General features: G+C 48.7%; 1 protein-coding gene across 1 annotated transcript; it reads right to left on the reverse strand.

Moving 5' to 3' along the window:
- Positions 1-688: 688 nt before the first annotated feature.
- SNAI1 (snail family transcriptional repressor 1) lies at positions 689-4,781 on the reverse strand. The gene is made up of 3 exons (XM_048820541.2): positions 4,593-4,781; positions 2,836-3,351; positions 689-1,330 (listed from the first exon to the last, which is right to left on the reverse strand). The coding sequence occupies exons 1-3, from the start codon at positions 4,669-4,671 to the stop codon at positions 1,149-1,151; spliced, it is 777 nt and encodes a 258-aa protein (XP_048676498.1). The 5' UTR covers positions 4,672-4,781; the 3' UTR covers positions 689-1,148.
- Between the last annotated feature and the right edge of the window lie 10,267 nt (positions 4,782-15,048).

Here is a 15,048-nt window from a genome sequence, read left to right on the forward strand (position 1 = left end):
CACAGTCTGGTCCCTTGTATATATTTTTTTGCAGTTTCAAGTGTGCATTCACTGGTAAAAAAAAAAAAAAGAAAAAGTAGCCACAAGACCATATTATAAATTAACCATTTTATTGAATATCAATAAACTGTATATAATTATATAAAAGTTTCATCAGTACAAAATTGTGGCACAAAAATATAAATACCAGTGTACCTTTGAAATGTAAACATACTCTGTTATGATTGTGTGAAAACAATGTACAAAGAAAGATGCATTCACTAGGCACCTGTCAATAACCATAAATAGCTCTTTTGGCACACACCTGTCAATGGCCAGTGCTTTGCACAAGCCACCATTGTATCATCTGACAAGTGCCTGCTATTAGTCACAGTTCTCTTGAAAAGCAGTTGTTAAGAGTCATATTAACAGGTGCTTGAGTGCATAGCTGCTCTGTAAACAGGATTCTTGTTTGAAATGGCTACCAATGCCTTTTATGGACATTGTTAATCTTGTAGGCATTGCAAATTGTCATTGTGCTGGGGGAGAAGCAGCTGCTTGAGAACTAATGTGATACTGTATTATTGCATAGTTACACCTTCTGCAGGCCGCATATACACAATCAAGGAGAAGAAGGGGTTTATGTTTAACACTTCGCTTTTGTCCTTCATTAAAAAAATAAAACAAAACAACACACACAACTGTGATATATATTTCAGACCAGCTGTATGTAATGGTTCAGGGCGCAATCCTGCAAGGTGCTGAGTGCCTTCAGCAACCAACAGGCACCTGTTAAGTCTATAGCAACACTCAGATTGATATCAATAAGCCTGATCCTGCATCCACTGAATTTAGCTGGAGTTGAGGGAAACTCGGTTCATGCCTTCATTTTATAAGGCACAGTCAATCACAGTAGGGGATCTGATCCTGTGGTAACAGAAGTCAATTAGAGTTTCACCATTGACTTCAATGGAAAAAGGATCAGGCCTTTAAATTGCGCCAGAGGTATAAAGATGAAGAGCATGGTAAAAATATCATTTAAGGCCCAAAGCAACTGGATACACAGGGCTTCATAGACACTGTAATGGCAATATGAAGGAAACTACCTCCTATAGAAACTAGTAACAATACATGTATTTGCATGTAAGAGTCCTTGGGGTTTAGAACCTTTAGCGAGTTCCAGAGCAGCCCGTTTCTTCATGTTTGTGAAGTAGTGACATTCGGGAGAAAGTCCGGGAGCAGGTTTTGCATTGATACTTCTTTACATCTGAATGAGTCTGCAGGTGGGCTCGGAGATTAGAGCGGTCAGCAAAGGCCCTATTGCAGTGTGTACAGGAAAAAGGCTTTTCACCTATAAAACAAAGAGAAGCATTCACAATTAAACAGTGCATCAACACATGGAGAATATCAAAGAGTGAGCCATTCAATGGGCAAAGTTTGTTAAAAGCTCTTTGAAAAGAAGTGCTGAGTATTATTGAGATTTTAAAGGACATTTATAAATCTCTCTGTATAAATGCATGTACATTGGTATGTGCGTGATCCACTTAGACAAAATTCTACACTTAGGAATTTGGTAGTAAAAAGAGCATTCCCAAACAGTTAAATGAGATTATATGAAAAGTAAAGCCAGAGAAAGGTAAAAACCCCACGATTTCACAAAGTAATTAAGGACACAAATATTTCATGGGAAAGTTTGGTGTTGTTGAACCTGACTGTTTGCACATAACTGTGATATGATGAAACAATAAGTATTATTAATTGTGTCACAGCAGGCAGTGTTTGAAAGCAGAGGACTCTAAAACTGGAGTATAGCTATTTCCTTTTCTGTTCATCCACCTCCCAGTGTTGAAAAGCCTAAGCAGGGTGAATTCCTGGCAGAAAGGCTGGAGAAAGAAATGTGCCTGGTCAATTTAGAAAGCACAATTAAGTCTTTCTAGCTTCCTTCAAACAACATCTTTAGTACTTTAAGAGGGTGTGAAATCAGCGCCAAGCAACAATTAAACTATCCCTGTGGCAAGCACAAAGGATGCTGAAGGAGATGCATTGTAAATGTGATACTTCTTGGATTAAAAGCTAAAAGCCTCAACAGGCTGGCAGCTGCAAGTCTGTTGCTTTGCCTGGGGCATTACAGTAACAGGTGCACCATGCTAACAGCATTGCTACATTAAAGCACCTGCCTACACAGACCATGAGCCTTCAGCGTCCCCAACTCCCTGCTCAATAGTACCATTAGCCAAACAATGAAAATCAGTGAGGTTTGAAATGATGCTTTTGTGTTGGAACTAAGCTTATCCTCCTTGATTCATGAGGGACTCATATGCCTGGAGAATTAAAGAGATGCTGGATAACAGGCCAGTGTTCATATCAAGGTGGTCAAGTTTCCCCCCAGTGTCCACAACCCTGACACTAGACAGAAGGAAAGACTGCAGATTATAATGTGAACTTTACTCCAGGAGCTAAAAAAGCATGCGGGAAGGAAGAGGGGCAGAGAAGAGCAGGAGTGGTCTTGCATAGGTAAGACATTTAACAGAAGGGTGAGAACACACCCAAACCACAGAACTGTCACTGAAAGTGCATCTTTGCTCAAGCTTTCAACATGAACTCTGCGCTCTTCAGAACGCCTGGGCTCAGATCCTCAAAGGGTGCAGTTTGAACAGACTGGAGTTACCCTGATTTTACACCCACTACGAATCTGCCCCCTGATTTTACCAGAAAGGTATTTAAAGGCCATTTTACAGAGAGCCCTTATCTCCCCCAGATAAGATATAAAACTGTTGCTTTGCTTCAGGCTGCAGGCCTGGGGGTTGAGGCAGGAGCAGGAGGAGATAAGGGAGAAACTCCAGAGTCAGCTGTTACCTGTGTGGGTTCGGATGTGGCCCTGCAGCAGCCAGGGCCTGGAGAAAGCCTTGCCGCAGATTTTACACACGCAGGGCAGGGTATGGCTTCGGATGTGCATCTTGAGAGCGCCCAGGCTCACGTACTCCTTCTCACAGTACTTGCAGCTAAAAGATTTCCTGGTCTGGGAATCACAGTGCAATTGTTTGTGCTTGGAAAGGCCGGCAAAGGTGGAGTAGGACTTGTTGCATTGACTACACTGGAATTTCTCGGCCTCGGTGGCAGAAGAGGCCGGGCTGGGCGGGTCAGAGGTCTTGCCTTCATCCTCCTCGCTGGACAGGGAGGTCAGGTCTAGGGGCTTGGACTCTGGGCTGGGGGAAGCGGCGCATGTCTTGTATTCCGTCTCCGAGGTGAAGAAGTTGGAGAGCAGCCCCGTGTCCCACACAAGCGGGGGGTAATAGGCCCCCGGACTCAGGACCTCCGGCTGGGGGATGAGGGACAGGGGGCACTTCTCGTACAGAAAGGGCGACACGATCACTGGAAAGAAGCAGAGCGGGCGGTGGTTAGCCAGTCCCAGGATGCGCAGCCACACTGGGAGCGCGAGGCTGGGGAGGGGCCTGATCCCGGGACCGCTGACAGAACTCAATGGGGTTGGGGGCAGAATCGGGCCCCAGCAGCGCGAAGCGCGCAGAGAAAGCGCGCGGCGGGCTCCCTCCGCTCCCGGGGCTGCCGTGGGGGCCCAGAGCTCCTGGCAAGGCCACGCTCCGATCGCAGGTGCCGTACGCAGAGCGGGGCGTCACTCTGCAGCGCGACCCCACGAGCGGGTCATGGGGGCGGCGTCTCTAACCCGGGGCGCAGGCTGGGCTTTGGGCACCGGTGACTCAGGCTGCGATGCAGGTGCGCTGCCCACGCAGCGCGCCCAGCCAGAACCTCCCGGGGCCAGCAATGGGGCAGCAGCCACATGCCGGGCTCCCTCCCGGAGATCCCGGGGCGGACAACGCAGCCCCAGGCCGGCAGCCGTCAGGCCGCTCCCCTGCCTCTGCTCAAGCCCGCGGTGTTCGCACGTGGGTGGCGCCCTGGACACAACACGCGCAGCTTCCCGTGCCCGGGGCGCACCAGCCTGGCGAAGTCACAGTGCGGACAGTGCCCTTTTCCGGCCCCACACCCCGTCCCCAGCGACTCCTTGCAGCTCCTGTCCCCGTGCCCAGTTCCCCTTCCAATCCCTGCCCCCGTGCCCAGCCTCCATCCCCGTGCTCAGCCCCCAGCACGCCGCCCTCCACCTCCAGACTCCGTGCCCAGCTTCCCTTCCAATCCCTGCCCCAGTGCCCAGCTCCTATGCCCGTGCCCAGCTCGCCTTCCACCTCTGCCCCTTGCCCAGCTCCCCTTCCAATCCCTGCCCCCGTGCCCAGCTCCTATCCCCGTGCCCAGCCCCCAGCACGCCGCCCTCCACCTCCAGCCTCCGTGCCCAGCTCCCTTTCCAACCCCTGCCCCCGTGCCCAGCTCGCCTTCCAATCCCTGCCCCCGTGCCCAGCTCCTATCCCCGTGCCCAGCCCCCAGCACGCCGCCCTCCACCTCCAGCCTCCGTGCCCAGCTCCCCTTCCACCCCTGCCCCTTGACCAGCTCCCCTGCCAGTCCCTGCCCCCGTGCCCAGCTCCCCCCATCCCCGTGCCCAGTCCGCTCTCCATCCTCGTGCCCAGCCCCCAGCGCCTCCCTGCAGCTCCAGTCCCCGTGCCCAGCCCCCAGCGCCCCCCTGCAGCCCCCGCGGCAGGGACACTTACCGGTCTGACTCTCCAACTCGCTGTAGTTGGGTTTCTTGCTGGCCGAGAAATGCTTCTTCACCAGAAAGGAGCGCGGCATCTTGCGGCCAGGCGCGTCTCCGCTCGCTCTCCCCAGCTACCCGGGCCTTCAAGGGACGCTGGCCCAAAACTCCTCCGCCCCCGCCGGCCAGTCCCCCGGCTGCCGCAACCAACCTCAGCAGCCCACCAGCGCGCGGCGGCTAATATGGGCCCGGGAGGGGGCGAGACGGACACGCCCCCTTGTCACTTGGCAGCCAATGGCCGGCGGCGGGGAGGTCTCCGCCGTTCTGGGGTCCAGTCGGTGCAGCGTCTTCTCGCCCAGCACCGCCGTCCCAGCACGGCCAGAGCTCCCGGCGCCCCAGGGCGCTGGGCCAGGACTGGGTGAGGCTTCCGCACAGAGACCCGGCCAGCCCCTCGCTGCGTGCACTGCAGCCTGCGCGGGCAAACCCATCCCGCTGACCGGCTGCGCCGAGTCCCATTGTGCGGGGCTGGCAAGAGCCCCCCCCCAGACGTGTGGGGCACAGAGAAGAGCAAGTAGGGCCCCCGAGATACCGGTCAGAGGCGCCTTTGCAAAGGCACCAGAATTCAGTGGGGAAGCACTAGGTGGGAAATGCACAGAGTCCGGCTGCGGTGCCCAAGGAGGCTCCTTTTATTGCTGTCCATTTCACCCTTTAGCACATATATTCTCAGGTTTCAAGCAATACACAGACATGTTCTCCGCCTCTGATCCCTGTGCTGGCTCGGGACACAGTCCAAGCGCTGCCATGGACAGACTTTGGGGAAGTTTCAATCCAGACCGCACTTGAACATTACTGCTGGCTCTTGCCTCCACCAGAAGCAGAACCAATTCCCTAGGCCCAGCCCCAATAGTTGGGACCTCTCTCACAGAACACATCCAGTGAGGTCCAGTTTGGGTCCAGCTTTTGAGGATTTCTCCGAAAGAAGGGGTTTCTCTGGGGAGACTTGTGCAAGCTAATATGCTCGTGCTGAGGTCCAGCTGGGTGTTTAGGTCCCCAAAGCAGCACATGCCTTTAAAGAGCTGCCACAAAGGGAGGCATTAGCACAGATTTCAAGACAACTCCTGTCTCTTTGGTGAACTTTGCTTCTTCTCCCAGGCTGCAAGCCCACACATGTCAACCAGATGCCACCTGCGCCCTCCGCATTCCAGGGACAGCAGGTGCGGGCCAGGGAAGCCCTGGGCAAGGGGGGGATTGAAGAGGGCTCAGCCCAGCCTAGATCCCAGCCCCAGGAGGATAATTTGGCCTGTTGGTACAGATGTCTGTGAGGAGGCCTGGAAGCAAGCTGGGGAGCTGCTAGATTAGTATCTGCACATCATCAAGCACGGGGGAAAGTGGGACAGGCAAGACACTAAAAACGAGCTAGACTAAAAGGCACTAAAATGGGAGTTTACAGGGTGATAGAAATTAAAGTGAAAAGCCATCATCAAAGAACCTGCTCTCACACATCTTCTGTCTATTTCATTGCTCCAGACAAGGTGCTGTGCGCCAGGCCCAGTTTAGGACAAGAGCAAACGCCTTGAATTGATTCGATTTTAGTTGTTGACCTAATTCATTTTTTCAAACAAATGCACTACTACCACGTGGAACAGAGGCTCCCCCAGCTCTTTCCAAATTGGGTCAGCATCGCCCTCTGCAGGTATTTAACGAAAACTGTATTCAGATCCGAATAAATCAGGATTTATTCTCCTTGCTATTGCAGGAGACAAGTTTCATGATGAGCTGCTATTTTGAAAGGGTTCAAATTCAAAGGGTTTAAAAATCGGGGTGTGGGGAGGAGAGAGGAATAATCAGTAACATGGAAGAGTTGTTACAGTTTACACTGGGATAATTTTTTTAATGCCCCAAACCCATATATCACCGGGACAGCCCTGAATTTAAGACACCCCCTCCTCTCTGATTAAACAGTTTCCTATTAAACTAACCCGATTTAAGCAAGAGTTAAACCCATTTAAGTGTGTCTACATTGGCTTTAAATTAATCTACATTTGGCGTTTGCACTGGTTTAACTAGACTGATTTTAAATGTATATGGTTAAATCGATGCAGTTTTTCTAGTATACACATGGCTTGACTAATAACTTTACCCAAATGGCGGAGAGACAGAAAAACCTAGACACAACTCTGGGCCTGCTCTGTTGGGATAACATCCCTAGCCACTCTCTACTCTCCATGTATTGGACTACTGCATTTAATAATTTCTTGCCTGGTTTTGAATAGAGGGAGATAGAATGAAAACCTGCAACGCAGATTATTTTAAAAATCTAGAATAAAATTAGAGGATGTAAAAATCACGTTGTTATTAGTACAGTAATGATTCACTACTCTTATGGCTGTAGCTGGGAACTCCTTAAAATATGGACAGGAGCAGCAGGGTCCCCCCTCAACGAAACTGATCACTCGTGTGTTCCATTGCTTTTAAAAATACGTGTGTACCTGCAGGCACAACAAAAGCGCGCTAAACTGCAGTTCTAACTCAGAACAAACTCCCATAAAAGTTAATACCTATTGAGCCTTCCTCTTCTTTAAAAGCAGGGACAAGACTCACACTGCCGTTTCCCATTGATTTCAATGGGATTTGGATCGGGCCCAGATCACTGCCCTTTCAAGTTGGTAACTCCCATTGTGCTGGAGTGAGTCAAAATTGACACAATTAGGAGAAGTTAGAGGAGGTGGAGACATTTCCATAGGTCATAAAGTGAGGTGCTATTGACTGAAGGGGTGGTTTGAAGAGCTCAAATTAGTTATAAAACTGTTTAAATGATCCAAGGAGGAATTTATAATAGGTGCGTGATTTAGAAAAGTGGCTGGAAGTTTTTTCTCGGCGGGAAATGAAGTTTGTGTAAAACGTATCAAGCTTTTTGTCCAAGGAAATCTAAAAATCAAAATACAGTTGGCTGGTACCAAGGTGATGTGGCTGCATTAAAACTAAACACACAAACGTGATGATATGCGAGAGGGTATCAGACACACAGACCAGCATTGCCTCAAGCCAGAGATACAGGTGATCTACTTAACATCTAAGGCAAACTCCATTGTAAAGAAAATCATTTCAGAAATCAAGTTAGGCATAGTGTAATTGTGTACCTTTAATTATATCAGCCATGTGTAATCTTGTCAACCCCATGCTCCTCTAGCCAGCAGAGGAATTGGAAAATGGAATTGAAGCTCAAATGTGCCACTTAGACGCGGGAGGGGGAGGAGAGGACGACCCCCAAAGGCTCTACCATGTAGTTTTACTAAAATTCACCCTTTCTTGGAAATAAAGAGGCTCTTTAATGGATCTAGGCATGTGACGGACAACACCCCCACCAGCCCGCACTATTCTCTTTCCCCTCAGTTTAAATACCGACCCTCTCCCCCTGAGTTCAGATCCTATCCTCCTGGCTCTCCCCCACACTGAAATCCCAGATGCAAATACCCATGAAAGTAGGAAAAGTCTGACCTCTGCTCAGGTGCACAGCGAATGAATTTCAAAGGCATCTCCATTTCATGAGACACGAATCCTGCTTGAGGCAGGCAGCACTGACTATAAGGAAGGGGCAGTTATTAGCAGGGATAAGTTTAGCAGGCACAGATATGTCCTCAGAGTGCTGAGGTATTTTAGTTGAAGAAAAACTTGAAAAGTGAGTTTAAACCAGAAAACAGCTGGTAAATCCTGCTGATTGCTCCTGATGAATACATTTCTTTCTAGCTGTCTGTCTAGCCAGGGTATTAGGGACCTGATAGAAACCAACCAAAACAAAAACCTGTTGAAGTCAACTGGCGTCTATCCATGGACTGTAACGGTTGATTCAATCAGTGTATCTAGCCGCCAGATTCAGCTCCCATTGAAGTCAGTAGGGAGGTTCCCATTGACAACCGTGGTGAATGGAACACGTGCTGGGCCAGCACTCACTGTGTTTCAGTATTTCTCCCTAATGAGGAATCCTCTAACGAGCAAAAGGAAAACCTGCCTAGTAGCAAGCACAGCGCCATGCAACGGCTGGCAGATTCCGTTGCTCGGGATTGTAGGAGCAGGGGGTCCGATTAGGAAGTGAAGCGAGGGGATCCAACCCAAACCCGGCCCAGGCTGTCCTAATGAGCCCAGAACAGACTGATGGTGCAGCTAAAACAATCAGCAGGGCAACAGTTAGCAGTGTTGACAGGTTACCCTCAGGCACCAGCCAACCTCAGCCGATTGAAAGCCAGCTAAAGGTAGATTTGGGTAGTAGCCCTGCCTCTGAGTTCCTCCTGCCGTTTGTTGTCAGTTTTAATTTTAAGATTGAACTGCCCCCCGTGTTGTTGTTTTAAGTTTCTCCCCTTTTTCGTGTACCCCTGAAAAGACTCCCACAAGCAACGGGAGAAACTACACCCATGGGGAAACCTGTGAAACCGCCCTAGGGAAAACGCTGCCAAATGCGCTACCAGAGGAAGCGATTTCTCCCGCTCCCTGAGCTTGTTCCTCTACAGGAAGGGTGAGTGTTACTTGTCACAGCAGTAGGCAAAAGCTTCCCAGACAGGAAGGTGTTAAATTTGATGGTGTCCCTCCAACGCCCCATGGAGACGAACTGGGGCAGTTCACACCTCCGGCGGGACTATTGTTTCACTCTGGCTGCGGACTCCAACCCGGCATCGCTTCGGGCGCGCTTGGAAAGGGAGCTTTGCAACCCGCCGACAGTTAGGAATATTCTGTTTTCTTACAGGAAACGTGCAGACCCCTGTTATTCCCCATCTGTCACGAACAAAGCCCCTAGAGGGTTCCTGGCTTCCAAACGTGCGCACCTTGGCGGCTGTCGGCAAGTTGAAACAGGGAGCTGGGTGAGCTGTAGCAGGGGACAGGCCTTACCCAGGCACCCCGAGGTGGGGAGGAGGAGCACCTGCTCTGATCTCATGTGATCGGTTTGGTTTGGGTTTCTTTCTTTCCTGGAGGATAAGAATCAGCGACGAAACACTGGGGCCGTTCAGAATGCACAGATCTTTAATGTGAGCTCAGAATTAATTGAGGTCCCTCTTTCCCCGCCCCCATATACAAGAGTGGTCAGTTCCCCAACCCCACCCCCCATGAGATGATTATTTGAATCATGGCCACTTGGAGCTTGAATGCAAGTGGGTACTGACTTCCAGCTTGCGGGGTTTATGGCCACACCATAGATGTTTCAGCTCACCACTAGGCAGGGGTTATTGGGAGGGTGGCAAACATAGCCAGTTTGCCAAAGGAGAGTGAGAATTGCCATTTTCCTGGCACAATAGAGAAGAATTATTTTTCTCTTTAAAGGGCTCAGCCAAAGTTTTTGTTCCTGCCTCACACTGACCCTTGGCCCTTTCAAATTAGTTAAATTTTCCCTTTACTGTAAAACTTGACAGCACTGGTCCAGCCATCTGCTATAAAAGCCTTAAGTTCCTGTTGGTTCCAACGGAGCTTGTCGGCTTCAGTCTTGTAATGGCTGAGGGAGGAAGGAAGGGGAAAGAACATGATGAGAATCCCTTAATGGCACAGTAGATCATCTCTCTTCTGCATCCAGCACTAGCCTTTTGCTGTTCTACAGAGCTTGCTTTCTGCTAGGATGCGGGCCAAAGCGAATGAGCAGAGCAGCAGTCACTCCTTTCATTTGGCTGTTTTGACTTCAGCTGGAGGAGTGGTTTGCCCTTGGGCACATGGGTAATGGTTTGGGCCCCCCACAAACAAAAGGAGAAGGCGGCAAAAAACGCTGGGCTAAATTCATCCCTGCACTGACTGTCCTGAAGTCAAATAGCTTTTGGAGAGAATTATAATTGAAGGTCTGCACGGAGTCTGCAGAATGCAAGTCACCCAGGCAAGATCCACGCCATTGCCTGATGGTGTGCAGAAATCTAAAACATCCTTGGGTGGATCACCTGTGTTTATTTTCTGTTGCTCCCTTGTTGTCCTAATAGCCTCCAAGGCTCAGGGTTGCCCATCACTTGCTCGTTGCACCTATTGGGTGGGTAGTGCTGATAGCCTGCCCTTTTTGGGGGACTTTGTTACCAGTACCCACTTAGATTCATAGATACTAAGGTCAGAAGGGACCATTATGATCATTGAGTCTGACCTCCTGCACAACGCAGGCCACAGAATTTCACCCACCCACTCCTGCGAAAAACCTCTCACCTATGTCTGAGCTATTGAAGTCCTCAAATCGTGGTTTAAAGACTTCAAGGAGCAGAGAATCCTCCAGCAAGTGACCCGTGCCCCATGCTACAGAGGAAGGCGAAAAACCTCCAGGGCCTCTTCCAATCTGCCCTGGAGGAAAATTCCTTCCCGACCCCAAATATGGCGATCAGCTAAACCCTGAGCATATGGGCAAGATTCACCAGCCAGATACTACAGAAAATTCTTTCCTGGGTAACTCAGATCCCACCCTGTCTTAAGTGGTTTCCTTTTAAGAAGTGAGCAGCCTCTTTTCCCTCAGCTCTGAAATGCTAGTCAGATAAAGCACAGGGAGAAATCCAGTGCTAGCCAGGAGATGAGCTCGATTATCTACTTAGGATTTTCTCATTTTTAAATTCTCCGCCCAACAGGAGGCCATTTAAAATATCCTGTTGTACAGCAAAAATCTTACAGTTACTCCTACGTGCTGAGGGGCCGGAGCTGCAAATGGAACTTTCCCCTAACGAAAAGCAAGTTCTAAAACTTCACTGAGGCAACTTTCACGTTAGACTGATAGACTTTTTATTTAGATGCATGATTTGACCCAGCTTTGCAACTCTGTAGGACACGGTACCATTATAACAAATGCTGGAGGACGAGTCTAAGGAATACTCTAAAGAAGGGGGTTTGACGACAGCTGACAGAGAAGAGGCCCACAAGACAGGCTGCCTGCAATGTATATATGGCTTCAGTTCACATTGGTCAAAACAGATGCTGCACCTAGTTTCCCAAAAATGCAAGGACTCCCTCTGCTGTTTAGAGGCCATTATAGCTTCTTTGTGATGTGATTTTCCATGTAATAGAAAAGAGCATTATGAAAAAGGAATTTAGGGACAATCACTGCAAAACATGGGGATTTAACCATGAAATTACAATTAATGTTAATTGGAGTCATGGGGCTAAATCTCCAGACATGACCATCTCAACAGAGCAAAGAGTTGCTCTTTTTTTCCTCACAAAGAAGATCCCGGTAACTGTCTTAAAATTAGTATGAAAAAGAGGTGGGTGTAGGGTATAATCAGCTGCGAAGTATTGAACATCTGAGTACATTGTGGGATCTGTGATTGATCATGATCCACAAAGCCAGCATGCTAGGCAGCGAGCCAAGAAGAGGTGCTGAGGAGAGGGTTGTGCGCTTAACCTGCTTTGAGTTCAGCACCTAAATCCCAGCTATAGGGAGGCACCCCTATCTCTGCAAGCGATTCATGAACTGCAGAAAGACTGGCCTACAGCCTTAACATGTAGGCACCCAACCACCTAGCAGAGACCTCCCTTATAACCTTTAACTCACTGGTTAGGGTACACATCCAGGATGTGCGGGACTTCCCCCTCTCCTGTTCAAGTCCTTGCCCCCAGGCTGTTTGAGTTCTGCATGTGAATTTGCATCCATTGTGTAGGCAGTCTCTGAACATGCCCTGTCAATTTGCACTGCCCAGAGTTAGGCACCTGAATGCCTATCTTCCCCAGTTTATGACTCACCATAGGACTTAGGGACCCAAGCCCAGGCCCCTACTGCAAGGCAGCAGTGCACATGTTCTGAGGCAGAAACAAGCACCAAGGGAACTTTTACTGCAAAAACTTAGGCGTTGATTGAATGTAGACCCCTACAGACTTTAGGCAGCTGAGCAGATTTGTGGATCACAGCAGTGGCTGAAAATGGGACTTAAGCACCTTAGTGGATCTCATCCATTGTCACTTTTTTTATCCCTTCTTGCTCCTCTTCCATGCTGTCCTGAGCATTGATTAGGACAGCAGGTAACCTACAGCTCCTTCCGATGAAAGGTGTTTTTGTTTTAAAAAGTAGCAATTTGGCTCCATCTACCACTGCAGATGGACAAATGGCTCCTTTAAGTGCTGCTACCCAACTTCCCTTGCTTGCAGTCACTTCCTTTGTAGTTGCCAGCACTGCAGTAGGGCACTCAGAAGATACTTTCTCCATATGCAGCCTTAGGCCTTGTCTAGACAAGGAGGAAAAAGGGTGATTCTTTCCTATTCAAATTAACTCAACACGGCTTAACGAGGTCCACATCTACCCTAGGAAAGAATTTTTTACAATGAAATTACTAACAGGTTGTAAAACCCTACTGTAGACAAGGCCAAGTGTAGTTTTATTTCACTGTAGCTGGCTGAGGTGAACTCTAGCTATCTAGTCATAAAGCAAAGGTCCCCCAACAGACCCATGGCTGAGGAAGCTATAATTGACCTGCCAAAATCAAGGCAATTTAAAACTGTCCACATTGGTGTAAGCTGAGGTAAGGTAGTGCCATCCTGAGTGACCTCCTCCTCCCTCCCCCACAAAGCACATTTTCTCCTATGTCAGACAAGGCCTGGGGAGTGGAAGGCCAGTTCCAGACTTGAGTTTGGCTATGGGATAGGATAGGACTACATTTCTGGCTTTTGACAACTGGCCTTGCAGTGAAGTTGACTTCAGGGGATATAAATGTTTAAGGGAGAGTTAGCAGCCATGGATGCAGCTGAATCTGGGCAGAAGGTGGCATAACTGACTGTAGATAGTCAAACTATTGCTGAAGACAACGGATGGTAGTAGTGAGCAGCTTTCCAAAGGCCTTTTCTACCCCAGTGAAATAATTTAAGAAATTCCCCCATTGGTAACAGGAGTGCAGTTGTTGTAGTGGAAGGATAAATACCTTTCTCAGCAGGTACTACCAGCCAGAACGGAGGCTGCATGTCTCCCGCTCTTCACTGTTCACATCCCCCAACTTTCTTCCCTTTTCTAACTCTCAAGGAGGGAAGAGAAAACAAGTTATTTATCTCAGTTCAGCGGTGAAGTAGGGGGTGGAGGGTAAGGAATGAGAGAGATGCTGTGAGAGACACTATCCAAAGAGAGTTGGATGGCAACACAAGCTCAAACAGAAGCTATGTGGTTTTCAGAGAGGACCTTCTGCTTTTTTACTCACTGTTCAGACAGGGTGAATGGCAGAGAATAGCCCAGCAGCACAACCAAGCTCACCCTTTGTAGAGGAAGGATGGTCCAGTGGCTGGACATTAGCCTAGAACTTGAGACCTGGCTTCAATTCCCTACTCCACCACAGATTTCTTATGTGACCATGGGCAAGTCACTTAGCCTGTCTACATTGTGATAAGACAATTGGCACAGCTGTAAGCTGGACCATTCAGCTGACACAGACTTGCAGGATTATAAAATTGCAATGTAAACATTTGGGATGCAGCCTGGGCTCTGGGACCCTCCCCCTCATGAGGGGGTCTCAGGCCAGGCTCCATCCCACACCCGAATGTCTACACTACAATTTTATAGCCCCACAGTCTGTGCCCCATGAGCCCAAGTCTGCTGACCTGGACCAGCCACCAGTCTTTTAGTGCAGTGGAGATACACCCGCTGAGCCTCAGATTCCCCATTCTGTAGAATGGGAAGATAGTACTTCCCTACCTCACAGGGAGTTGTAAGGATAAATACACTGAAGATTGTGAGGCACTCAAATACTGCAGTGATAGGGGCCAGATGAGTAACTTAGATAGTCAGAGGCCTAGTGCCTTTGTAACTCAGGAGAAATTAGAATCCAGGATACATTTCATTAGTACTGTATATCACAGGCATCCGTCACATGGAAAGTTGTTTGAGATTTTTAACATGTCATCACTGGGATTCATTGTAATGATGCGAGGCTGATTGCGTTTAAGACATGGATTGTTGGTGTCACCCTTCATCGCTACTTGATAAGGTGGAGGTTGAGCAAATCTATTAGACCTCCTCATCTGACTTGAGGATAAACTTTACTTCAAAACAAGAACACCCTCCCCCCTGCTTTACTGCATGACATCCCTTCTTGCTAAGTCTCCTCTTTAATGCCATCTCAGTCCTAGAAACTGGGACTTAATCTAATCTGTACTATTTTGGAACTATAAACACCAACAAGGAGCACGTTGGATATGCTATGGCCTCAAGCGCAGCTACTGACAATGAGTTGAAAGATGCTCCGGCAGAGTACTTCACACTCGTTCAGAAAACACTGCACCTGGTTAAGAAATCCAACTAGCATTTGTTGGCTAAGCCCATCTTTAATACAGAGTTTCTGAACGCTGGATGAACAAAAACGAGGAATCCTTGTGGCACCTTAGAGACTAACAAATTTATCTGCCCAAATAAATTTGTTAGTCTCTAAGGTGCCACAAAGACTCCTCATTGTTTTTGCTGATACAGACTAACATGGCTACCACTCTGGATAAACAAAGTTTATACAAAGCACCAACCCAACCTCACTGTAAAGTGAGCATCTAGGGATTGGTTACTTTGA

This window comes from Caretta caretta, chromosome 13 (assembly GCF_965140235.1).
Source record: "Caretta caretta isolate rCarCar2 chromosome 13, rCarCar1.hap1, whole genome shotgun sequence".
Classification (NCBI taxonomy): Eukaryota; Metazoa; Chordata; order Testudines; family Cheloniidae; genus Caretta; species Caretta caretta.